General features: G+C 39.0%; 1 protein-coding gene across 1 annotated transcript; it reads right to left on the bottom strand.

The window, feature by feature from the left end:
• Positions 1-22,963: 22,963 nt before the first annotated feature.
• Positions 22,964-23,638, bottom strand: LOC107824398 (uncharacterized). Its single transcript, XM_016651143.1, has one exon. The coding sequence runs from the start codon at positions 23,636-23,638 to the stop codon at positions 22,964-22,966; it is 675 nt and encodes a 224-aa protein (XP_016506629.1).
• Between the last annotated feature and the right edge of the window lie 1,703 nt (positions 23,639-25,341).

Below are 25,341 nucleotides of genomic sequence, written 5' to 3'. Positions count from 1 at the left end.
CCCTGTATCTAAAATGAAATCAACTAGGGATTGAAGGCCCTAAGTTGGAAAAGCGACTAGGGAGTGGAGACCATATGTCTAAAAATAAAATCAACTAGGGAGTGGAAACCCTATGTTGGAAAAGATTACCAGGTTATGCTGGCATCAGCTAGGGAGTAAGACCCTATGTTGGAAAAGATTACCAGGTTATGCTGGCATCCACTAGAGAGTGGGACACTATGCTGGAAAAGATTACCAGGTTATGCTGGCATACTATGTTGGTGAGTAAAACTACTGAATTGTGTACCTATTCTAAAATGAACCAAGAAGGATTTTTTGTCTTTTTTTTTGAGTAAAAACATTTTTAAACAGATTGCCCCAGCGCTTTTCAAAGGCAAAAGAGCCTTTTTTTAATCGAGACACCGCTTTTCTTTTTTCTTTTTTTTTATTTCCTAGGAGAAAATTCATCAGACTAGGTCTTCTATCTTAGGAAAAAAAATTCATCAGACTAAGATTTTGATCCTAGGAGAAAGTTCATCAGACTAGGTCTGTTTTCTTCTTCTCTTTTTTGGTATCTTAGGAGAAAGATTCATCAGACTAAGATTTCTATCCTAGGAGAAAGTTCATCAGACTAGGCCTTCTATCTTAGAAGAAAGATTCATCAGACTACGATTTTGATCCTAAGAGAAAGTTCATCAGACTAAGTATCTTTTTTGGTATCTTAGGAAAAAATTCATCGGACTAGGTTTTCTATCTTAGGAGAAGGATTCATCAGACTATGATTTTGATCTTAGGAGAAAGTTCATCAGACTAGGTCCCTTTTCTTCTTTTTTTTTTGGTATCTTAGGAGAAAGATTCATCCGACTAAGACGTTTATCCTAGGAGAAAGTTCATCAGACTAGGTCTTCTATCTTAGGAGAAAGATTCATCAGACTAGGATTTTGATCCTAGGGAAAATTCATCAGACTAGGTTTTCTTATCTTAGGAGAAAAATTCATCAGACTAAGTTTCTTATCTTAGGAGAAAGATTCATCAGACTAAGATTTTTATCCTAGGAGAAAGATCATCAGAGTAGATCTCTTTTCTTATCTTAGGAGAAAAATTCATCAGACTATGATTTTGATGCTAGGAGAAAGTTCATCAGACTAGGTCCTTTTTTTTCCTTTTATTTTTGGTTTCTTAGGAGAAAAATTCATCAAACTAAGATTTTTATCGGGAGGAAAATCCATCAGACTAGAACTTTTTATCCTAGGAGGCAAAATGTGAAGATCAATGGCAAGATTTTATGCATAATAGCAAGGCAAATAAAGGCAAAGATTTGAGAAACTTTCCTTTGTCGGCCCTTCTCTTCTTTTCTTTTTCTTCTTTTTATTTGTTTGTTTTTTTTCTTTTTTTTCCTTATTTTAGAACCACTTTCCCTGCACTGCTTTATTCCTATTTCACACAAAGAAAAATTTGTCAGTCTTGAAAATGGTAGTCGGTTTGTGGCCTTGAGTCTTGGGCAGCTTGGCTTTTGCTCAATCAGCTTGAGTCAGTTTCAAAAAAAAATTTGCTCTGCATCAACCCTAATTGTTTCACACCCAATACCATTTGTATTTGTGGCTCAATCAGCCTTATCCCAACTGGAGATCTTTTCTTAGGTGACCTTCTCTGATATCTTGAATGACTTCCTGAATTTTGAGCAATTTGTCTGTCAGAAAAAATCACAAGTTATCTTTGTTTGCGTCAAGTATGCTGACAAGAGTCTTTTTGGGGGAAGCCTTTGCATGAATCCTCAAGGTAAATTGACAGTAACAACTGAGTGCTGGCCAAATTTACTTTATGCAACTGAAAAGATGGTAATAGATTTTAAAATCTTTTCTTGCTTGTTTTGACAAAGACTGACTCAGAGTGAAGGACACAATGATGCAAAGAAACAAATATTAATAAGAAATGCCCATGTCGAAAGGACAGAAGGAAGAGTTTTTTTTTCAATAACTAGCCTTAGTGATCATGACATGCATTTTGGACTCAACGGCCTGATCTATCAAACTAACCAAATCTTCTCTTTTACCATTCTTATGACCTTTGAAGTCGGGCTTGTTCGTGCCGATTCTTTGCATCAGCTTCATGTCTCACTTTTGACTAGTAGTGCCCGAGGGGTTTTCACCAACAAGTATCTCTCATTATTCATCTATGCTTACCGCCGTCTTACAGTGCCCATGAGGGTTTTCACTAATAAGACTCTCTCATTTTTCTTTTTATTTTTATTTCCCTCTTTTTTGTGAACAACTCGACGGTGTTCTACGTATGTAATGACCCAACCAGTCGTTTTGAGAATTTAATATCCATTCAGTAGTGTAAGGTCTTGAGAAGCTTCATAATATGAGCATCGACTTGTGCGCATGGTTGAATTCAGTTAATGGATGATTTAGAGTAGAATTGGAAGAAGGAATGATGTTTTGGGAGTTTGAACGGTGAGAATTTGAATGGAATTAGACTTTTGAGTAAATGGCCCCGGAATGAAATTTTGATAACTCCAACAGCTTCATATGGTGATTTTGGACTTTGGCGCGCATCCAAATTCAGATTTGGAGGTCCGTAGGGTAAATTGAGGCATTTCGGCGAAAATTGGAAAAGTTGAAGTTTGACCCATAGTTGACTTTTATGATATCGGGGTCGGAATATGATTCCGAGAGTTGGATCAGCTCCGTCATTCATTTTGGACTTGTCTGCAAAATTTGGCGTCATTCCGGGTTGATTTTATCGGTTTCAGCACAAGTTTTCGAATTTGGAAGATTTGGAAGTTCATAGTTCGATTCATGGTGTGATTCATCGTTTCGGCATTGTTTGATGTGATTTGAAACCTCGAGCGAGTATGTGTTAGGTTATGTGACTTGTTCGTGAGTTTAGACGGGGTCCCGAGGGCCTCGGGTGCTTTCCGGGTAGGCTACGGGTATTTTTCCCCATTTTTTGGAACTGCTGTTTTGCTGCTTCTGATATCTTTCTTCGCGATCGCGAACAGCCTCTCGCGTTCGCGATGCCTTGTTGCTGACCACCTCGAAATCCTTCTTTGCGTTCGCATCCTTCTCTTCGCATTCACGATGCCTTGTTGCTGACCACCTCGAAATCCTTCTTTGCGTTCGTGTCCTTCTCTTTGGGTTCGCGAAGCCTTGCATTTTTCTCCTCCGCGTTCGCGAGATCATCATCGCGTTCGCGATGAGCAACCTAGGCAGCCTTAACTTTTCTTCTTTGCGAACGCGACCCTCTCTTCGCGTTCGCGATGCATAAAAGCCTGGGCAGACAGAATATATCCCAAAATCAAGGGTTTCACCATTTTCATCACATTTTGACTTCTAGAGCTCGGTTCTTGGCGATTTTTGTTGGATTTTTCACGAAATACGATTGGGTAAGTGTTCTTCAACTATAATTAAATATATTCCATGAATTTGTCATTATTTTTATCATTTAAATTGTGTTTTAGGTTGGGGAAAGAGTTAGTTTTTGAAGAAAATTTTCAAAGTGAAAAATCAAGATTTGAGGGACCAAATGGTATTGGAATTAGATAAATTTTGTATGATTGAACTTATTTTGGAATGGGTGACCGGATTTTGTAAAATTTGATGGGTTCCGAGGTACAGGCCTGGGGGTCGACTTTTGGGTCGATTTTTATATTTTTGTAAAGATTGAAACTTTATTATTTGGAATAGTTCCTTATTCGATTTATGTGTGTTTTGGAGATGTTATAGTTGGATTTGAGCTATCCGAAGGTCTTTTCGCCCGAGAAGCCCATTTTAGAGTATCGAGTTGTCATCTTTGAGGTAAGTATCTTGCCAAACCTTGTGTGGGGGACTTCCCCTTAGGATTGAGTCTTCTATGTTGATTGAAATCCGTGAACATGAGGTGACTAGTGCGTACCAGACTTAATTGTGGAAAGTTGGCCTTTTAGGGTTCTTAGGTTCTTATATTCACTAGGTATGGAGTTATTCTTGATATGACTGAGTTCCTGCTTATTAGTTTTGTCTCTACATGCTTAGTTGGAATTGTATGATGCATGATTTACTCTTATTGCCTAATTGTCATCTTGTTTGATTTAACTGAAGAACTTCGCCTCTCTTATCATCATGCTACCATTTCATAACTGCTTGCATTACTGAGAGTTATTGTCATCCCTCCTATAATCGTCCAGTCTTAAGCGCAGCTAAGATCACCTTCCCTTAACCAAAATTACCGAATGTTCTTGTAACTTCCCCACCTTAAACGGAGTTTAGATGACCTATATCTTTGTCGACTTGCCTTTATTTGAGACTACTAGACTCGTGTTGTCTTCCTTGTACTAATTTTGTTTATTTGGGATTGTCACTATATGTTAATTTCCCCTTTCATTGAATTGTCCCCTTTATGCCCTTCATTTTTCTTACTGTGGCTATTCTTGTGAACTGGTTATACTGATTCCTTGTTGATTTGAAGTTTTGGAGTGGATTCACTCGCTATATTTTGTATTAATGTCCCTGTTATTGTTATGCGGGTTGTGTTGGTGCACGAGGTCTCTACCGTGCGGTTGTGGTTTTGTTGGTGCATGAGGTCTCTGTCGTGCGGTTGTGGTTTTTGGTGCACGAGGTCTCTGTCGTGCGGTTGTGGTTGTGTTGTGCATGAAGTCTCTACCGTGCAGTTGTTGTTGAGGGGTTGCACAAGGTCTTTGCCATGCTATTGTTACTATTGATATATTACATATGCGGCGTGACAAGGCGGGATATGTTTATATGCTTATATGTGGGTTGCGTTTGTGGCGCGATAAGGTGGGAACATTATGATGCACGTGTGGCGAAACAAGGTGGGCACTTATTATGTTATTATTTGCACATGTGGAGAGACAAGGTGGGCTATGTCAGGGATTGATTGTGACGATTTGTGGCCTGGGGGCATTCCTGTTTGTTTAATATTGTGATTGTGGTACGCTTACCTGTATGAGCTTTATCTCGTGGAATTTGTGAGGAAACATCGTATGTGCTGTCTACTCTTCTCCTTAAATCTATTAGGTGGTAGGAATTTTGTTAGAGAACTTGCACAAGAATACACGTAGTTGAACACTCCTATTGGATGTGAAGTCCTTCTGATTTTGCCGAGAATAGATGTACACCCTCGTTTGCTTATTATACATGTGAGATTGGCTCTGGTTAGCAAGTGAGTTGTCAGTATGACCATGAGGTTGATGGGGGCACAGGATGCCAAGTTTTATATTTCATGTACTGGGACTCGTGAGTTGTAATTGTCCGAGATTCGGTATTTCTTGGAAATTGTTGGATAAGACCTGATGTGAAAACTATCGTAGGATCTGAGTTATTGCTTACCTTTACTGTATTGTGACTCTAGGATTTGGGTTGTGTTTTTGCTCGCTCTTCTGTGCCATTATTTTTGTATTTTGTGTTGCTTGCGATTTTCTTCCCTTATTGAGATTGTACTATTGCTAGCCATTTCGTGTAGTCTTTATATATACATCATGTCCCATTGTTCCTATATTTGTATAGTTTATTGGACCGGTAGGTGTCTTTTGTTCCTCGTCACTACACCATCGAGGTTAGTCTTGATACTTACTGGGCACCACTGTGGTGTGCTCATGCTATTCTTCTGTACATTTTTGTTGTGCAGATCCAGGTACTTCCACTTAGTTCTATCATCCTTAGGAGGAGGCGTTTCTGTAGCGACTTTGAGGTATATCTGTTGTGTCCGCAGATCGAGGAGTCCCTTTCTATGTTTCTATAATAAGTATAGTCCTTCAGTATTTTCCCCTTGTTTAGACATTCCGGAGTTAGAACTTCTTATGTATCTCTTAGCTTGTGATTCGTGAGATTCCGAGATTTGGGAATTGTTGTTAGCTTCGAGAGTTGTTATTGTACGTGCCAAGCAGCACCTTAAACACTGTTCATTTTACTATTTCGGTTTTTAATTATTTCTTCCACAATTGTTGTTTATATTCTGCATTGTTAGGCTTACCTAGTCGTAGAGACTAGGTGCCATCACGATGGTTCACGGAGGGCGAACCGGGGTCGTGACAAGTTGGTATCAGAGCTCTAGGTTTATAGGAGTCATGAATCACAAGCTGGTTTATTAGAGTCTCGCGGATCGGTACGGAGACGTCTGTACTTATCTGCGAGAGGCTATGTAACCGTTAGGAAAAATTTCACTTCATTTGATTTCCCTATCGTGCGAGATTTGTGACCTCACAATCCTAAACCTCTGTCTTCTATTCTCTCACAGATGGTGAGGACATGTGATACCACAGATGATCAGACACCCATTCCCCCTACTAGAGTAGTCAAAGGTCGGGGCCGGGGTAGAGGCCGAGGACGTGCATGTGGCGCAGCCAGAGCACTCGCACGAGTTGCCACCAGCAGTTCCAGTCGGAGTTCAGGCACCTGATACACCTACTGCTTCTACTACTCCAGCTCTCTAGGAGACTCTTGCATAGTTCATGAGCACGTACACCACTTTGGCTCAGGCAGGGTTGCTTCCCCTTGCTGCAGCCACATCTCAGGCTGGGGGATGAGCACAGACTCCCGCCGCCCTCACTCATGAGCAGTGAGTGCATGTTGAGCAGGTCCCTGAGATTATTCTTGTATAGCCTGCAGTCCGCGATCAGCCCGAGGGCAGGACAGTAGCTTTCGAGGAGGAGCAGCTAAGGCTTGAGAGATTCAAGAGGTACAAGCCTCCTATATTCAGCGGTCTAGCATCGGAGGATGCTCTGGGATTTCTAGATGAGTGTTACCGCATTCTCCGTACCATGGGTATATTGGAATCTAGTGGCATTTGTTTCACCGCCTTCCAGCTTCGAGGAGCCGCCTATGAGTGGTGGTGTACCTATGAGTTATACAGTTTGGATGAGACAGCTTCACTAACTTGGACCCAGTTTTCAGATATGTTCTTGAGAGAATTTGTCCCTTAGAGCCTCGAGAATGCATGGCGCGCAAAGTTTGAGCATTTGCGCCAGGGTACTATGACTGTCTCGGAGTATGCTGTTCGTTACACTAGCTTGGCTAGACATGCCCCAGCCTTGGTTTCTACTGTTCGCAATAGGGTTCACCGATTTATTGAGGTTCTTAATCCCAACACTAGGTTTAGCATGGCTCGTGAGTTGGATATAGATATTTATTATCAGCAAGTGGTAATCATTGCTAGGAGGATAGATGGTATGCATGCTAGGGAGAGAGAGGACAGGCGGGGCCATAAGAGAGAGGGCAGACGAGATCAGGAGAGAGATTTTGAGGAGGCGAGGAGGCCTCGTAGACCTGGGAGATCTGTTGGTCCTTATTTTGGAGGCAAAGTGCGACAAGGTAGATATTTTGTGGGTATATATATATATATTTATTGTTAATATATATACATGCATATGAGTAGGTTATAAGTCGATGAATCAATTTACAAGTGTATCAATACCTAAAAGAACCCGTCCCTGTGTTCCGAGCGCTTCATGTTCTTATATATATATATATATATATAGACACACACGCACGCTTCGTTGTACTGCTTAACTGCATATATAGCATGTTAGAGTATATTTTAGTCTGACCTTTCTGACAAGTAATAAAAAAAGGAGATCAGATATGAGTTGGTAATTTCTTAGAGAGAGAAATATACTTTAGAAGTTTCATTCATTTTGTCCAGAAAGGAATTGTTAGTAAAACTGTACGATCCATCCGGGCCCAAGGCGGAAGGCATGGGCGCACACAAAAATTTGGGACTCGCGCGGATTTGCAGTTTTATGGGTGTAAAATGCCAAAAATATAATATGGTCATTTCAGGTGGGTGGAAAATGTTTCTTATGCCGTATTTGATGTCCGGGACAAATATTAGGCGATTCCACGACGAATTGCGATACTGAGTCCGCAAATGCGAATTCAATAGGCTTCACAAAAAACGGCATATCTTTGCAATTGTGAGTCCCTTCCCAAACATCCTAGGTTCGCAAATGCGAGGTAAACTTCGCATTCAGTTCAGTTCGCGCTTTAGGCTTTTCATAGTGACTCAGGTGTTCATAGGTCTCGAAGTGCCCGTACCGCACAGTTTCCACAGCCTCGTCAGCAGAGAGGTTGCTTTGAGTGTGGAGATACTAGCCATATGGTGAGAGATTGTCCCAGACTTCGGGCCGATGTGTCACAATGAGGTATTTAGGTGAGTAGAAGGTGCCCAATAGGGGGAGGCCCGGCTCATTAATGTGTTTCATATAGTAGGCTTGAGGCTGCCGCGCCAGCTGAATGTCATTCAGGTCTGATTTCGGTTTGTTATATAGGAGCACCATCCGTACTTTATTACAATTCTGTTTATCGGGGTGAGTTTCCCTATTTGTTGCTCTATTTATGGGTGTATTTCATGATTAGCACTCTGTTTATGTGATTACCCTATTGGGAGGTTCTATGAGTGATAGCCATGTCTATCGTCTGTTTCTAGCCATTGTCGGGAGTTATGAACTAGTAGTAAATTCTTGTTGTCCATTTTAGTAGGTTTGAAGTGATTTCTAAGTGTCTTTGGCTACGAGCTGTGATTTTTATGCTCCACCAGTGCGGGAGCCAGTACATGTTGTAATCTTGGTGACGGAATTGATCTAGTGAGAGTTCCCAGCTGATTTGATGTGTACCCTACTTGTGATTTAGGGTGGAGGGCAGGACCCTTGTGATTTCATGTGTTTTGATGTGTTTTGATGTGTTGACGCCCCCGCGGTGGGAGTTATATCAGTATGAGAGCCTTGTGATTCTTTTATATGCCTTAATTCTTTATTGTCAAATTGTTTTGTAGATTAGTGTTGATAGAAAATTTGTGTTTGTCTGGTAGTTCCCTTATGTGTTTCCCTTCCCATATTCAGTCATTTTCGTTCTGTGCTTCAGCTTGTAGGTGTGTGCCCATTGGTATTAGTTGAGATTTGCTGATTCGGATGTTTAGTTATGTGGCTTTCGTGGTTATTGTATCATCGCCAGTGTGGTGGGGGTTTGAAATAGGTTCCTATTGGATATGAGGCTTATGGCTGGTGCTAAATTTGATTTCGGGCGAATATTGTGATCAGATATATTACTGTGGGACTATATGTGATGTGTCATGTTGTAAAGGTGTACTATATGGGTGTTGGTATGAATTGATGCAGCTGGTTGAGACTGATACCAGGTATGGATTTAGAATCGGGTCTTTTGAAAATGGATGGAAGATGAGAATTCTAGTTCTAAGGCTTATTGGCATTGCTAGAAAGGCTAAATTTCAGTTGAGATGGTGTCGTCAGGCTTACGTGGATTGGGGTGACGTGGGATCACCCGCGAGTGTATGTTGGAAGTGTGCGTTTAGTGACTTGAGGACTCGAGGTGAATCTTGGCACATTCGAGGACGAACGTTGGTTTTAAGAGGGGGATGGTGTAATAACCCGGCCGGTCCTTTTGAGAATTTAATCTCCGTTTGGCGGTGTAAGGATTTGAACAGCTTCTTAATATGAGCATCGACTTGTATGCATGGTTGAATTAGGTTAATGGATGATTCAGAGTAGAATTGGAAGAAGGAATGAAGTTTTGGGAGTTTGAACGGTGAGAATTTGACCGGAATTGGAATTTTGAGTAAACGGCCGCAGAATGAAATTTTGATAACTACAACAGCTTCGTATGGTGATTTTAGACTTAGGCGCGCGTTCGAAATCAGATTTGGAGGTCCGTTGGGTAAATTGAGGCATTTCGGCAGCAGTTGGAAAAGTTGAAGTTTGATAAATGGAGAGGTTTGACTCATAGTTGAATTTTGTGATATCGGGGTCGGAATATGATTCCGAGAGTTGGAGCAGCTCCATCATGTCATTTTGGACTTGTCTGCAAAATTTGGCGTCATTCCGAGTTGATTTGATCGGTTTCGGCACAAGTTTTCGAATTTGGAAGTTCATAGTTTGATTCATGGAGTGATTCGTCATTTCGGCGTTGTTTGATGTGATTTGAGACCTCAAGCAAGTTTGTGTTAGGTTATAGGACTTGTTTGTGAGTTTAGACGGGGTCCCGCGGGCCTCAGGTGTGTTCCGAATGGGCTACGGGTATTTTTCCCCATTTTTGGAACTGCTGTTTTGCTGCTTCTGATATCCTTCTTCGCGATCGCGAACAGCCTCTCGCATTCGCGATGACTTGTTACTGACCACCTTGAAATCCTTCTTCGCGTTTGCGTCCTTCCCTTCGCGTTCAGCCTTGCATTTTTCCCCTCCGCATTTGCGAGATCATCATCGCGTTTGCGATGAGCAACCTGGGCAGCCTTAACTTTTCTTCTTCGCGAACACGACCCTCTCTTCACGTTCACGATGCATAAAAACCTGGGCATTTTCAAAATTGAGGGTTTCACCATTTTGATCACATTTTGACTTCTAGAGCTCGGTTCTTAGCGATTTTTGTTGGGTTTTTCACGAAATTCGATTGGGTAAGTGTTCTTCAACTAGAATTAAATATATTCCATGAATTTTTCTTTATTTTTATCATTTAAATTGTGTTTTGGGTTGGGGAAAGAGTTGGTTTTTGAAGAAAAATTTCAAAGTGAAAAAATCATGATTTGAGGGACCAAATAGTATCGGAATTGGATAAATTTTTTATGGTTGAACTCATTTTGGAATGGGTGATCGGATTTTGTAAAATTTGATGGGTTCCAAGGTTCGGGCCCGGGGGTCGACTTTTGGGTCGATTTTTATATTTTTGTAAAGATTGAAACTTTATTATTCGGGATAGTTCCTTATTCGATTTATGTGTGTTTTGGAGTTGTTATAGTTGGATTTGAGCTGTCCGGAGGTCTTTTCGCCCAAGAAGCCCATTTTAGAGTACCGAGTTGTCATCTATGAGGTAAGTATCTTGCCTAACCTTGTGTGGGGACTTCCTCTTAGGATTGATTCTTCTATGTTTATTAAAATCCGTGTACGCGAGGTGACGAGTGTGTACCCGGACTTAATTGTGGATAGTTAGCCTTTTAGGGTTCTTACGTTCTTATATTCACTAGGTATGGAGTTATTCTTGATATGACTGAGTTCCTGCTTATTAGTTTCGTCTCTACATGCTTAGTTTGAATTGTTTGCTGCATGATTTACTCTTATTGCCTAATTGTCATCTTGTTTGATTTAACTGAAGAACTTCGTCTCTCTTATCATCATGCTGCCTTTTCATAACTGCATGCGTTACTGAGAGTTATTGTCATCCCTCCTATAATCGCCTAGTCTTAAGCGCTGCTAAAATCACCTTCCCTTAACCAAAATTACCGAATGTTCTTGTAACTTCCCTACCTTAAACGGAGTTTATATGACCTATATCTTTGTCGACTTGCCTTTATTTGGGACTACTAGACTCGTGTTGTCTTCCTTGTACTAATTATGTTTATTTGGGATTGTCACTACATGTTAATTTCCCCTTTCGTTGAACTATCCCCTTTATGCCTTTCATTTTTCTTACTGTGGCTATTCTTGTGAATTGGTTATACTGATTCCTTGTGATTTGAAGTTTTGGAGTGGATTCACTCGCTATATTTTGTATTACAATCACTGTTATTGTTGTGCGGGTTGTGTTGGTACGCGAGGTCTCTGCCGTGCGGTTGTGGTTGTATTGTGCACATGGTCTCTCCTATGCGGTTGTTGTTAAGGGGTTGCACGAGGCCTTTGCCGTGCTATTGTTACTATTGATATATTGCACATGCGGCGTGACAAGGCAGGATATGTTTATATGCTTATATGTGGGTTGCGCATGTGGCGAGATAAGGTGGGAACATTATGATGCACGTGTGGCGAAACAAGGCGGGCACTTATTATGTTATTATTTGCACATGTGGCGAGACAAGGTGGGATATGTCAGGGATTGATTGTGAGGATTTGTGATGGCCAGGTGGCATTCCTGTTTGTTTAATATTGTGATTGTGGTACGCTTATTTGTATGAGTTTATCTCATGGAAGTTGTGAGGAAACATCATATGTGTTGTCTGATCTTCTCCTTACGTCTATTAGCTGGTAGGAATTTTGTTAGAGCACTAGCACAAGCATACACATTGTTGAACACTCCTATTGGATGTGAAGTCCTCCTAATTTACCTGAGTATAGATGTACACCCTCGTTTGCTTATTATATATGTGAGAGTGGCCCTAGTTAGCAAGTGAGTTGTCAGTATGACCATGAGGCTGATGGGGGTACAGGATACCAAGTGTTAGATTTTAGGTACTGGGACTCGTGAGTTGTAATTGTCCGAGATTCGGTATTTCTTGGAAATTGTTTGGATAAAACCAGATGTGAACACTATCGTAGAATCAGATTTATTGCTTACCTTTACTGTATTGTGACTCTATGATTTGGGTTGTGTTTTTGCTCGCTCTTCTGTGTCATTATTTTTGTATTTTGTGTTGCTAGCGGTTTTCTTCCCTTATTGAGATTGTAGTATTGTTAGCCTTTTTGTGTAGTCTTTATATATAAATCATGTCCTGTTGTTCCTATATTTGTACAGTTTATTGGACCGGTAGGTGTCTTGACGGTTCCTCGTCACTACTCCACTGAGGTTCGTCTTGATACTTACTAGGCACCGTTGTGGTGTGCTCATGCTACTCTTCTGCACATTTTTGTTGTGCAGATCCAGGTACTTCCACTCAGTTCTATCATCCTTGGGAGGAGGCGTTTCTGTAGAGACTTTGAGGTATATCCGCCGCGTCCGCAGGCCGAGGAGTCCCTTTCTATCTTTCTATAATAAGTATAGCCCTTCGGTATTTTCCCCTTGTTTAGACATTTCCGGAGTTAGAGCTTCTTATGTATCTCTTAGCTTATGATTCGTGAGATTCCGGGTTTTGGGAATTGTTGTTAGCTTCGAGAGTTGTTATTGTATGTGCCAAGCGGCACCTTAAACGCTGTTTTATTTTACTATTTCACTTTTTAATTATTTCTTCCGCAATTATTGTTTATATTTCGCATTGTTAGGCTTACCTAGTCGTAGAGACTAGGTGCCGTCACGATGGTTCATGGAGGGAGAACCGGGGTCGTGACAACGTCGTGTAACAACTGTTGCTCATTACATGCGTCTCTTGACATTCTTGAAGGCATATTGAGAGGTCTTTATTTGGAAGGTTTTTGGATAGGGTTGGAAAGAAAGGTCGACATGAAGGCTCAATGTAAACTCAAAATGAGGGATTATAGACTTACAACTCCTGGATTCGACTCTTTCAAAAATGAAATAAAATCTTCGCCCCAATTTCAAATACTGGGGATTTTTGGATTTTTCTATTTTTTTTCTTTTTCTTTTTCTTCTAAATTCTTATTTGGTTGGACCGAACCATGAGGCTGCCTACGTATGGTTATTCTTTAAGGAATCAGGTCGAACGTAGTTCAAACTTCTGACCTAACTAATTTTTTTTCATTCTTTGTTTTTTTTTTCTTTTTTTAAATCTTTTTTTGTTTCTTTTTGTCTTCAAAACAAGTTTCCCCAGCTTCTATTTTTTAGGGCATGAACCTTTGACAATTCTTTTTTTTTCACTTTGAACTTTCTAAAAGCTGCCCCAGTTTGTACTCTTGGGGCATGGACTTTTATTGTTATTTCATTTTTTTCATTTTTGTTGACTCTAAACTTGATTCCAAAAGAGGGTGGTCAAAGAAAATAACGCAGGCTTAAAGGGGTGACAAAGTGTATAAAGTGTTTGGGTTGCAGAAAAAGGGTCTCCCAACCTCGAGAACGCCAAACATAGTATCTTTTCGCGATCATAGCAGTGACGAATATATATGTCTTCTTGGTGTGTCATGGTTACAAGACACTTTCCATCCCTTAGTGTCAAACTTTCCAACAAACTTCAATTGGTTAAACATCCTCAAGCCCGAACTTCACAATGATTTGAAGGTAAATTTTACTCGACCTTAATTCCAAAGTATTTCAACTCTTTATTCATCCTCAAAAGTATTTTTTTCAGTTATCCAATTCTAGATTAAATCAGTTTCTAAGATCTGGCCAAAATTTCCGGATGGATGTCATGTCATTAGAACTAGCGAGAAAAGAACTAGGAACAGAATGACACAAAAGGATAAACTGTATTTTATTGAGTAAAAGATGAAAGGGTTTGACAACAAGACAAACAACCTAAAATCCGAGTTACAACAGGGTAATAACCCGCATAATGAAATAGCAACAGAACAGACACACAAGACCCACACAAATAGAATGGAGGGATATAAGGGTTTGACTCAATAAAATAAATAAAATCTGGATGACAACCCTGAAATAACCCAGATAGTAGAAAAAACATCAAAACAAGCTACCAAGATTTCGTCCTAGTAAGGAGAGAAAGACTTTTCAATTTCTAAGCTTGACATTTAGCCAAAGATTTGCTCATCAGAATCCCATGGCCTTCTCCAATTTTAGTTGGCAAATTTCCAAGAGGATTATCATACTCCATGTCACCACACATCTCCCCTATAAATTGTGCATCATCATGTGCAGGTAAAGTACTCTGCGCGATACTTTAGGTGTCACTGTCTTCGATCAAAATCAGTTTTTCCGGGATCATCCTGTCTACTTCTCTTTTCAAATCCCGACAGCTTTCAACATTGTGCCCCTAGGTATTGTAATGGTATTCATACCTTTTAGAAGGGTCAAAGCTTCTTGCACGTGGGTCCACATGATTTGGAGGAATGGGTGCAATCATGTCATGATGCTTTAACTTCTTAAATAAGCTTGCATAGGACTCTCCTATTGGCGTAAAATTATCTTTCAACCTTTGTTCTCCTCTATACCCCTGGCTTGGACGTGGGTAATAGGGCCCTTGAAAATTTTGTGAAGGTTGTCGGAGGTTTTGAGCTGTTGTTGCTCGCCTTCTAGGGTGTTTTGGTGACTGGACAACATACTGAGGTGGATCAATAGAGTATTGAGGGTTCTGAGGTGGATAATACTGCTCAGGGGAGTCATGGAAAACCTGAGGAGGCTGCTCACACCTTTGAGATGTTCTCCTGGGACCTCTTCTCGACCCTGATGTCATCATGATTTCTTCAACCTTCTCATTCGTGTCACCAAAATTATCGGATTCAATCTGGACAACCTGAGTTGCGGCTTTGAGAACCGCTTGACTCATAATTCTGCCTGTCTTAAGGCTATTCTCTACCATTTCTCCCATTTTGATTGCTTCCGAGAAGGATTTGCCAACTACGGACATCATGTTTTGAAAGTAATCTAACTCTTGTGCCTGAAGGAAGACAGTGATTAGCTCATGGTCATCCATGGGTGGCTTAACTCTAGTTGCTTGCTCTCTCCATTTAATAGCATATTCCCTGAAACTTTCACTTGGTTTCTTCTTCAAGTTTGAAAGGGAATTGCGGTCTGGGGCAATGTCAATGTTGTATTGGAACTGTTTGACAAAGTCCTGTGTCATGTCATCCCAGACGTACCAGCGAGATGTGTCTTGATCCATAAACCATTCGGATGTTACTCCCGTAAGGCTTTCCCCAAAATAAGTTATTAGCAATTCTTCATTTCTTCACACACCTCTTAGTTGATTGCAATACCTTTTCAGGTGGGCTTTGGGGTCTCCATGTCCATCATACTTTTCAATTTTGGATGTCTTGAAACGAGATGACAAATGGACATGGGGGAACATACATAGATCCTTGAAGGCAATACTCTTTTGACCTGCCAACCCTTGCATGTTTTTCAACCGTTGTTCTAAGTTTTTCACTCTTTGGGTCATTTCTTCCTGTGCCATCTTTCGGGCAGGCTTCTCAATGTTTCCAGAAAGATCAAACAAGTACGCGTGGTACTCAGGAGAGCAAATTGTGACTAATGACAATGCTGTCCTTGGCCATTGGCCCATGCTCGACATATTTTGGTCATTTGTTGTTTCAGTATTCTATTTTCCTCAAACATAGTAGACTCTTGTTGAACCCTTTGACCCTGAGCCTTTTGAGCACTCGTAATAGCTTCGATGTCAGTTATCATTTTTCCTTGGTTCTTGTGTTGTCCGCTTACCACAAACCGACCACCTCAAACCTTCTTCACAATTCAAAACAAAAGACACGTTAGAATGGACTCAGTCAGTCCATATTATCATCATTTATTTTCATTTTCATTTTTTTTTCTTTCTCTTTTTTTTTCTTTCCTTTCTCTTTTTTTTTTGGTCTTTGTTTTTTTTTCTTCTTTTTTTTTTAACCATTCGATCGAACCTGATGTGGGTTGCCTACGTATCATGTGGGAACATGAATCAGATCTTGCGTAGTTCAGGAATATTAGGAATAAAGTAAATAAACTAACTTTTTTTTTGGATTTTGAATTTTTCATTTTAATTTATCGAAAGAAAGACTTATAAAGAAGAAAGAGAATATTTTTGGATTTTGATTTTTCTTCAAAATTTTTGCAAAGAAAGACTTCTAAAGAAAAGATATAAATTTTTATTGAATATCAACCTTTTTTTGTTTTTTTTTTTGTATATATATATGTTTTTTGAATATCGACCTTTTTTTTTCTTTTTTTGGAATTTCGAAAGAAAAACTTCTAAAGAGGAAAGAAAATATTTTTGGAATTTTATTTTGAATTTATGAAAGAAATGCTTCTAAAGAAAAAGAAAATAGTTTTGAACCCTCAATTTTCTTTTCAATTTTTTAAAGAAGAATGAAAAAAAAATTTGGATTTTGAGAAGAAATTAAAAGTAAATATTTTTGTATATTTTATTTTTTTAAAAATTGGGGTCTAAAAGAAAGACTTTCTAAAGAAGAAAGTAATGAAAAATATTTTTGGATTTTTTTAAAAAAATATTGTGGGTCGGAACCGATGAGGTTTGCCTACGTATCTCACATCCGGTGAGAACCAGACCCGCGTAGTTCGCCCTTTTGACACAATAGGAAAATATGACTTATTTTGAAATGATTTTTTCTCTTTTTTTTAAAATTTCGGCAGAGTTTCAGGATAACTCAAATACCTGCCTCTCACTCTCTTTTCTTTTTTCTCTTTGATTTTTTTTTCTTTTTTTCTGATTTTCTTTTTCTCTTTTTTTTTCATTTTCTTTCCCTATTCTAGAAGCCAGTCAACATGCAAGCCGAAACAGACAGATACACAAGTAGCATGTAAGATGAATCAGGATGGTCTTCTAATTTGGGTACGCCTGTCCTAGACGGACTCAATCCTTGTGTTGAGTCCCAAAGTCAAATGCATGTGATGCAAACAAGCGTTCCAACTAGGGATCCGGCATGAGGCTATGTTATTATAGGTTTAAAACCTGGGTGTATCGTTCTATACCTGGCTTACCCGAGCGGACAGCTCGAGCCGAAGAGGGGGCAGCGTACCGGAAATACAAAAGCTTCACCGGCTTTGCAACTTGTCTAAACCTCGTTCCAAAATTGGGATATGACTCTAACAGAAAAGAAGTTACACGAAGTGTACACTTCCCAGATGATTTAGAAGACTCAGGGAGAAGAGGGTTTCGTACCAATTTATATACAGTCCAAATAATATCAGAGCGGTAAAAAACGGCATTTAGCACATTAAGCTCAAACATGCAAAACTTAGTTAATAAATAAAGCCAAGTATAATAGTTATTCTAAGTTCGAATTCTTGACCCCTGAACCAATGTTCTGGGTTTGGATCCCCAACAGAGTCGCTAGAGCTGTTACACCTCCTTTTTTACACCCCGAGGGGGTATAAGGGAGTTTTTTCAATTAAAGTGACATTATTCGAAATGGGATTAATTAATTTAATTTTTCAGAGTCGCCACTTGGAATAGTTATTTGGTGTCCCAAGTCACCGGTTTATTTTAAAATCTCAAATCAAAGAAATTTCAACTTTACTTTATAAGTCTGCGAACTAGAAATTCTAGATAAGGAATTTTGTTAACCCGGGAGAATGTGTTAGGCATTCCCGGATTCCGTGGTTCTAGCACGGTCTCTTAAACTATTAATAATTGGCCTATTATCTGATTTATTACATGTTTTAAGCCTATTGTGCATTTTTCGCTTTATAAACGCTTTTTAATTGATTTAAGCCGCTTTTAGTAAGATTCAATGTTATTTAAAACACGTCTTAAACCACGCTACATGAAATGCACCCGCAGTTCGCGACACATTCTATTTAACTGTGTTAGAAATTAGAATCGGGTCACATGAAATGCATACCTGGATTTATAACATGATAATTTCTACTATCATTATTCAAAATTATGGTAGGGTCACATGAAATGCACACCCGAGCCCCTTTAATCTACTTTGACATAGTTCAATTGATGAATAGCAACTCAATTTCTATACTGTGACAAAATCATGTTCAGCTATAACCAATTCGAGTAAACACGAGCAAATAACCGAGCGAGCAAATTCAAAACCACAAAGATCAATTACAGAATCAACGGGATCATATCACCAAACAAATAAATAATACCAAGCTTGCATAAAATGAATAGGGGATGAAAGAGTTGAACCTTAATATAGCTGGACAAATGATTGTTTCACTACTTTGAACTCGAGATATAACGAACCGTGGACGGAACTCGAATTAGCACCGGGAATCTAGACACCCAAACTCGAAGCAATTGGGCTAAGCCTTCTACTACAACTTATAGTGACATGAATGTGCCAGTTGACCCATCATTGACAAGGATTTCCCATTTGTTAAAATCTATCAAATACCTCCTCTAAAATTGAAGCTTCTACAAATTCAACAAACACATCTAATATCAAAACAACAAATTTCCCAAACACTTCCCTGCCTTTGTCAGTCACCTCCGGCGACTTCGTCATACAGCCCGATAACGGGGAAAAGGGATAAGGGAGATAGCTCATGTCCACATACGGCTGCTACTTCTTCAACTTAGTTCAAAATTTCAAACGTACTTCGCTTCCAATACAAAACGAAATTCTCCAAATATCATAGTAGTCAATCGCCCATTTGGCATTGAAACAGTAGGAAAATAACATTTTCAGTCCTTACCATTACATAATCTCAAACTTTGACAATTAAACTGCATGCAAAAATGTAATCCCTACAATAAAAACTTTATCAATATCTCCTAAGGCTACTCACAAGCTCAACAATATGGGAAAATAACCAAAACCCACAAATAAAATGTCTTCAAAATGAACAGCATAATAAGCTTTTAATATTATGTCTCTGTTTGGAAAGTATATACAAGCAAATGAACATTGAGATTCAAACAACCACAGAGATGTAGCAATTCAAACTTAAATGGAAACAATGGATGACACTTCGATCGGCATCAACGAACGGCGACATAGCAGTAAGAAACGAGAGAGAAAGGGCGAGATATGAGAGCAACCTGATCAGTAGCGTTCGCCGGATTCAATGGAAATCTGGCCAGATCTAGAAGCCAGTTGGCTTAGTAAAGTGATAAGAACAGGGCCAGTTGGCTTGGTGAGTGATTAAATCACTGAAACTCCGGAGAACAACAACGAAAGGGAGGTTGGGAATAGTGACTGTTTTTCTTTAGTGTAGAAGAAGGGTTACGACGGCTTGAGGTCTAATTTTTTGGGAGTTTTCAAGATGATGAGGACTGTTGATGCTTGTTTATGGTTGAAGAAGAATAAACTGAAGGTTGTGCTGAAGACGATGAGGTCCAGGGAGGGGGGGTCCATGTTTGCGGCGTTACAACGTTTTTTTCTAGGTCCTAGAGTCTATCTAGGTCTAATGTGTATTTTATGTATTCTATTTTTTGTGATTGTATGTATTTTTCAGTGATCCCCCTTATGAATTATGTCTTGTATTCTTTTATAGCTTAGGTCCAAATGGTGGATGATGTAGAGTGTGTATTAATAGGTTAGGTCTAAGTTATTATTTGGGTTTAAGGGTATTGGGCTCAAGGAATGGGCTAGAAATTTGGGCCTTTATGACTAGCTTTGCTTAAAATTAGCTTAATTATCTAAAAATCTATCCATATAGAAATATTACCAAAAATATTAATTAGCCCTACTTAAGTAAAAATAATTATTAAAATAAAACTGACCGTTAAAACAAAACTATTTTTGGTATTTTTCCAAAATTAAAAATGACTACAAAACATTAATGAAATTATTTTTTTGTAATTTTCATTTTCTTGTAATAAATAACGTAAAAAAGTCAAAATTACTTGAAATAGCGATATTAGGCTTAAATTAAATATTTACATGCTAAAATATAAAAAATCTTGGGGAGGATCAAAATCACATGTCTACATGTAGTCTTCCAGAGTATGACAATAGCTTTGAAGTCCAGGAATTGATCTTTGCAGTTATCCTCTCAACAAGTAGCTAGCATTGTTGATTTGTTAGCTTTTTTGAAGCGAATGACACCCCTAGATACTTGAAAGGTAGATTGCCTTCGTTGTAACCCAACTCCTGCAATATGAGTTCTTTCATCCTTTAATTTATACATGTAAGGTAGATTGAACTTTTATCTTGATTTGCTTAAAGGCCTGAAGCTTTTGAAAATTTCATAAATGCATCCTGAAGCAATCTGATTGATTTCAAATCAGCTTTGCAGAACATCAAGAGATCATCATAAAAACAGACATGGACCACTCCTAATCTTTTGCATCTCGGATGAAAATGAAACTCCTTATTCAAGGCAAGTTGACTGAACTCCTTTTGCAGATATTCCATGGCAATCACAAATAGGTAAGGGGATATAGGGTCCCCTTGTCTTATCCCCCTTTTACCTCTATCTTTGTGAGCCCTCCATTTAGATTTAAGGAATATGACATAGTGGTTAAACATTCCATTATCCATTCAATAAATCTGTGTAGAAAACCTAGGTCCATCAGTATCCTCCTCAGAAAGTACCAATCCAAGGTATCATATGCCTTTCTCAGATCAACTTTGAGAACACACCTTGCAGATATCCCTTTCCTGGTATAACCTTTGAACAATTCATGAGTGAATAGTATATTATCAGTAATGTTCCTTCCTTCAATAAATGTTGATTAAGAATCCCCCACCAGATGATTTATTACTATATTTAGTCTGCCAGTGATGACCTTTGTGATGATTTTATATATTGTTGTACAGCATGCTATTGGCCTAAAATCCTTAACCTATGTGGGGTTAGTGACTTTAGGTATAAGAGTAATAGTAGTGTTGTTGATAGCCTTTGATAACTTTCCTGAATGGAAGAAATCCAGAACATCAGCAATCACATCCTCTTTGATCACCGCCTATTGTTGAGTGAAAAACCCTATTGGAAATCCATTTACACCTGGTGCTTTATTAGTTGCCATACTCTTGATAGCCCCCCACTATTTCCTCCACTGTGACATTCTTAACCAGCTCCAGTTGTTGTTGCCTTGTTAGACAAGCTCCTTTCTTGATCACCTCAGTGTTTGGACAGGGATGAACTGGTGATGATTCCCCCATCAGCTTCTGAAAGAAATCTAGAAACTGATCCTCCACTTGTTTAGGATCTGTAACATTGATACCTGCGTCATTATAAATAGAAACAATTGTGTTAGTAGTTGTGCGCATCTCCATTTGGCATGAAAGTACTTTGTGTTTGCATCTCCATGATGTATCCATGTGGCTCTAGACTTCTGCCTCAACACTTGTTCCTCTACATTACTCCACTTCTCCACTTCAAACAGAACCTCTCTTTCCTGCTGTATAAGCTCATGCTTTAATGGTTTCAAGGATAATTGGTGTTGTACCAGGTCCAATTTTTGCTTTGCTTGAGCCAGTTTCTGCTAATAAGATGTCATATAGTTGTTCAATCCCTTTAATGCATCCTTGAGTCTTTTAAGTTTATGCCACGTCCTCGACTGCCCTATACCTCTATAAATCTGTACCCATACTTCTTTCACTATTATTGTAAATTCAGGATGGTGTAGGACTATATGATATAGTCTGAATGGTCTGGGATGTAGGTGTTGCTGCAGCAATCCAAACTTGCAATTCATTAGTATAGGAGAGTGATCAGATACACCAAGATTTAAAAATTCTACCTCAATAGAACCATTATTCATCAGCCAGCTAAAATTCTCAAATGCCCAATCTATTTTACTATACACCCTTGCATTTTCATCTCTTTTAATACACCATTGTATAGTACCATCCTCTGTTCTTCAAGGGGGTAAATTGAATTCTATCCAAGAATTCCTTAAAACCTTGTACCTCTGCCTGTGTTATAGGGGCTCCAATTCTATCATCTGCTTGCAGTACATTATTGAAGTCTTCACTAATCAGCCAATCATTGGTAATATTTGTACCTATAACAGTAAGCTTGTCCCATAGCTGCTTCTTTGGATCCAACTCATTGTATGCATAAACCACAGTGAGAAACCATTTCTTCTGACTATTTGGTTCTACCACTTCACAATGAATAAATTGAGCATCTACTTCCAGTATTTGGAGCTGAATATAAGGTTTCAACAATAGCCAAATACGACCATTATAAGCATGGTCATAATTATAGTGTGCTCTCCAGTCCTTTGCTATTTTCTGTGTAATTCTTCTAGCTTTATTCACTTTAACCCTTGTCTCAACTATTCCATTAACTCTACTTTGTACTTTTTCAAAAAGAGAGTCATCTCCTTCTGTTTAAAAGGCATATTAATCCCTCTAATATTCCAAGTACTTATAATCATGGGGGTATGGGATGGTCATGCCCACCCTGCCCTACATCAGATGAGGTGCCACCTTGATTGAGGATCTCAAATTTGTTTGTGATACCAATATGACTAGTAGAGCAACCAGCTTGTACCTGTTCATCCATATCATCCACAACCACTCTTTTGTCAATTCTTCTCTCTTTCCTTATTACTTCTGATAGTTCTAGAAATTCACTATTATCCATATGATTTCCTGCCAATTGTGTACCTATTGCATTGTCCCCATCTACATCAGTTTTTGTAGCATCAATAGTTGGCTCATTTGGCATGGTATTCAAATCTTTTGCCACCCATTTGGTCTCCACCTTTTTCCTTATTCTACCCTTATCTTCCTTCTATTCTGCTTAGCAAAAGCTCCATTTGTCTTATGAGCCTTACTCTGTCTACATTCCTCAGTAGTATGCCCAACTTTTACACAATCCATGCAGTATTTGGGCTCTCAGTCATATTCAACGCTCTGATGAATAATTCCTACTGGAGTGTGTAGCTCAATATCACTCGGCAAGGGATGGGAACTGTCTGCTTCTACTAGGACTCTGGCAAAGGAGATACGATCCATCTCAATAGTATACAGATCAGTGTACATAGGCTTGCCCACTACACTAGCCAGTTTACTCAGAACCTCAGTAGACCAATATCCAACTGTTAAGTTTGGAAATCTTACCCATAGTGGAATCACATTCAAACACTCTAGGTCAAAAACAAAGTCAATCGACCAATTCATCAAAATGAACGACTTGTAATGAAAAGTATAGGGACCTAATTGTATGACTCTATCCCTATCGTCCATCGAATCAAATCTAAATATGTAATAGCCGTCAACATGACATAAGATTTTTGATTTATTAACAAAATCCCACACATTATCAACATAATTCTCCATAGATTTGAAATAAGGATTTTCACCCGCAACATAGCCAATGAGTGAATTGCTCCAATAGCTCTGATGTTCCTTAATATCTTCATCTACAATCGTCACTACAATTGTATCTCCATGCGGATCTGGAGGAATGTATGTGAGTATCTTACCTATTTGAGAGCTTCGATTTCTCTTATAAGCGTTTTCCTCCACTAATTTGGTTTCATGTTCCATTAGCACTGGTTTTCGAGTCATAGCTGAAGAATTCGCAGTGGATTATGCTAGATCTGAAAATTGAAGCCGGCGTGGAATCTCTTCCCCTGTTCTTCACACAGCTCGTTTCCCAGCCAAGTTTGGTGGATACTCATTAGCTTCACCCTTACCTGGGCCTTCTTGTATTGTTTGAAACTGAATTGGAAGAAAGCTTCCAAATGTTAATGGTTTTGCATGCGCCGGTATAGTAGTAACTGGTGTAACTGAACTCACCAGTGGCGTTAGAGTGGTGGTGGTGGCCGGAATTGTCATACTACTCGTGCACATTAGCATATTCTACTTAACATGCGCCAAGATAAAACATCAGTCCCCCAATCCCACTGTTTTTCATTGTTAAAAGTGTTGGATATCTCATAGTTTCATTGTCTTATATCATTCTCTTAAACTAGTTTATTGGTGTTTTATGGTATATTTTGGATTGGTTTCATGAAGTAGTATTAATTGTGTGAAGTTTCATAATGTACAAGCTTTCTGGTTGCTTTGGTTTGAGGTTTAAGTGTGTAAAGAGTTTTGAGTTAAACTATGAAATTTCTGTTATTACTATGTAATTGGTACTGATATTGTGGGATCAGGTTGCGCACTGCAATAGGAGGAATAAGGATGATATATATTGAGGAGGAATAAGGGTGAAATGTTAATGTCCGGTGGGATTAGCTTGCACACCGCAACAAGAGGAATAAGGGTGGATTGATATGGAGTAATAAGGGTAAATATTTATATTGATATTGATTATATGGTAGCGGGATGCGCGCCACATAAATTTATGTGTTTATGTACCTTTCTTCTATAATGTGAGTTATTCTGTAGTTTTACATTTCTCTTCAGGGTTGGTTATAGCTAGACACTGATGAGTTCTGTATTCGTTCCTCGCAATTTACTGCTTTATTTTATTTCGTTCTCCTTTCTGCATTTATTATACACTATATACAGGTTATATTATAATTGCCCTGATGTAGACTCGTCACTACCTCGTCGAGGTTAGGCTTGGTACTTACCAGTAAATGGGGTCTGTTGTACTGATACTGCACTATGCACTTTTTGTATAGATTTTGGAGCTAGTAGTGGCTGATTGAGAGATTGGCTTCAGATTTCAGAGTTAGGAGACCCAAGGTAGTCCTATTGGCGTCCGTAGGCCTTGACGTCCCCTTCTACATCTCCTTATTTCTATTTTATCTATTTATAAAACAATTGCAAATTTCTTTCAAACCGACGTTTGTAGAAAATCATAGTAAATTTGTGGATTGTGACACCAGATTCTGGGTATTAATAGCAACAGTATTGGTAATAACATATAAACAAAGGGGTTGTTTACTTATTTCCGCAATTGTTTATACTTTTTTTGTTTGTTTACATTTAATCATTAAAACGAAATGGAAATTGGCTAATAATACTCTAACGTTGGCTTGCCTAGTAAGTGTGATATTCGACGCCATCACGGTCCCGACAGAGAGAATTCCGGGTCATGACAACATCATACGGAGGAAAATCAGGATAGTGACAAGTTTGTATTGGAGCTCTAGGTTAATAGGTGCTACGAGTCATAAGCGAGTTTAGTAGAGTCTTGTGGATCGGTAAGAAGAGTTTGTACTTATCTTTGAGAGGATACGGAACTCTTAGGACAATTTCACTTCTTTATTCCTATCGTGTGGATTTATTGATCTTGGAGTTTGAGCCTTTGTCATTCT

This window comes from Nicotiana tabacum, chromosome 1 (assembly GCF_000715075.1).
Source record: "Nicotiana tabacum cultivar K326 chromosome 1, ASM71507v2, whole genome shotgun sequence".
Classification (NCBI taxonomy): Eukaryota; Viridiplantae; Streptophyta; class Magnoliopsida; order Solanales; family Solanaceae; genus Nicotiana; species Nicotiana tabacum.
This window is presented reverse-complemented; position numbering and strand designations above follow the sequence as displayed.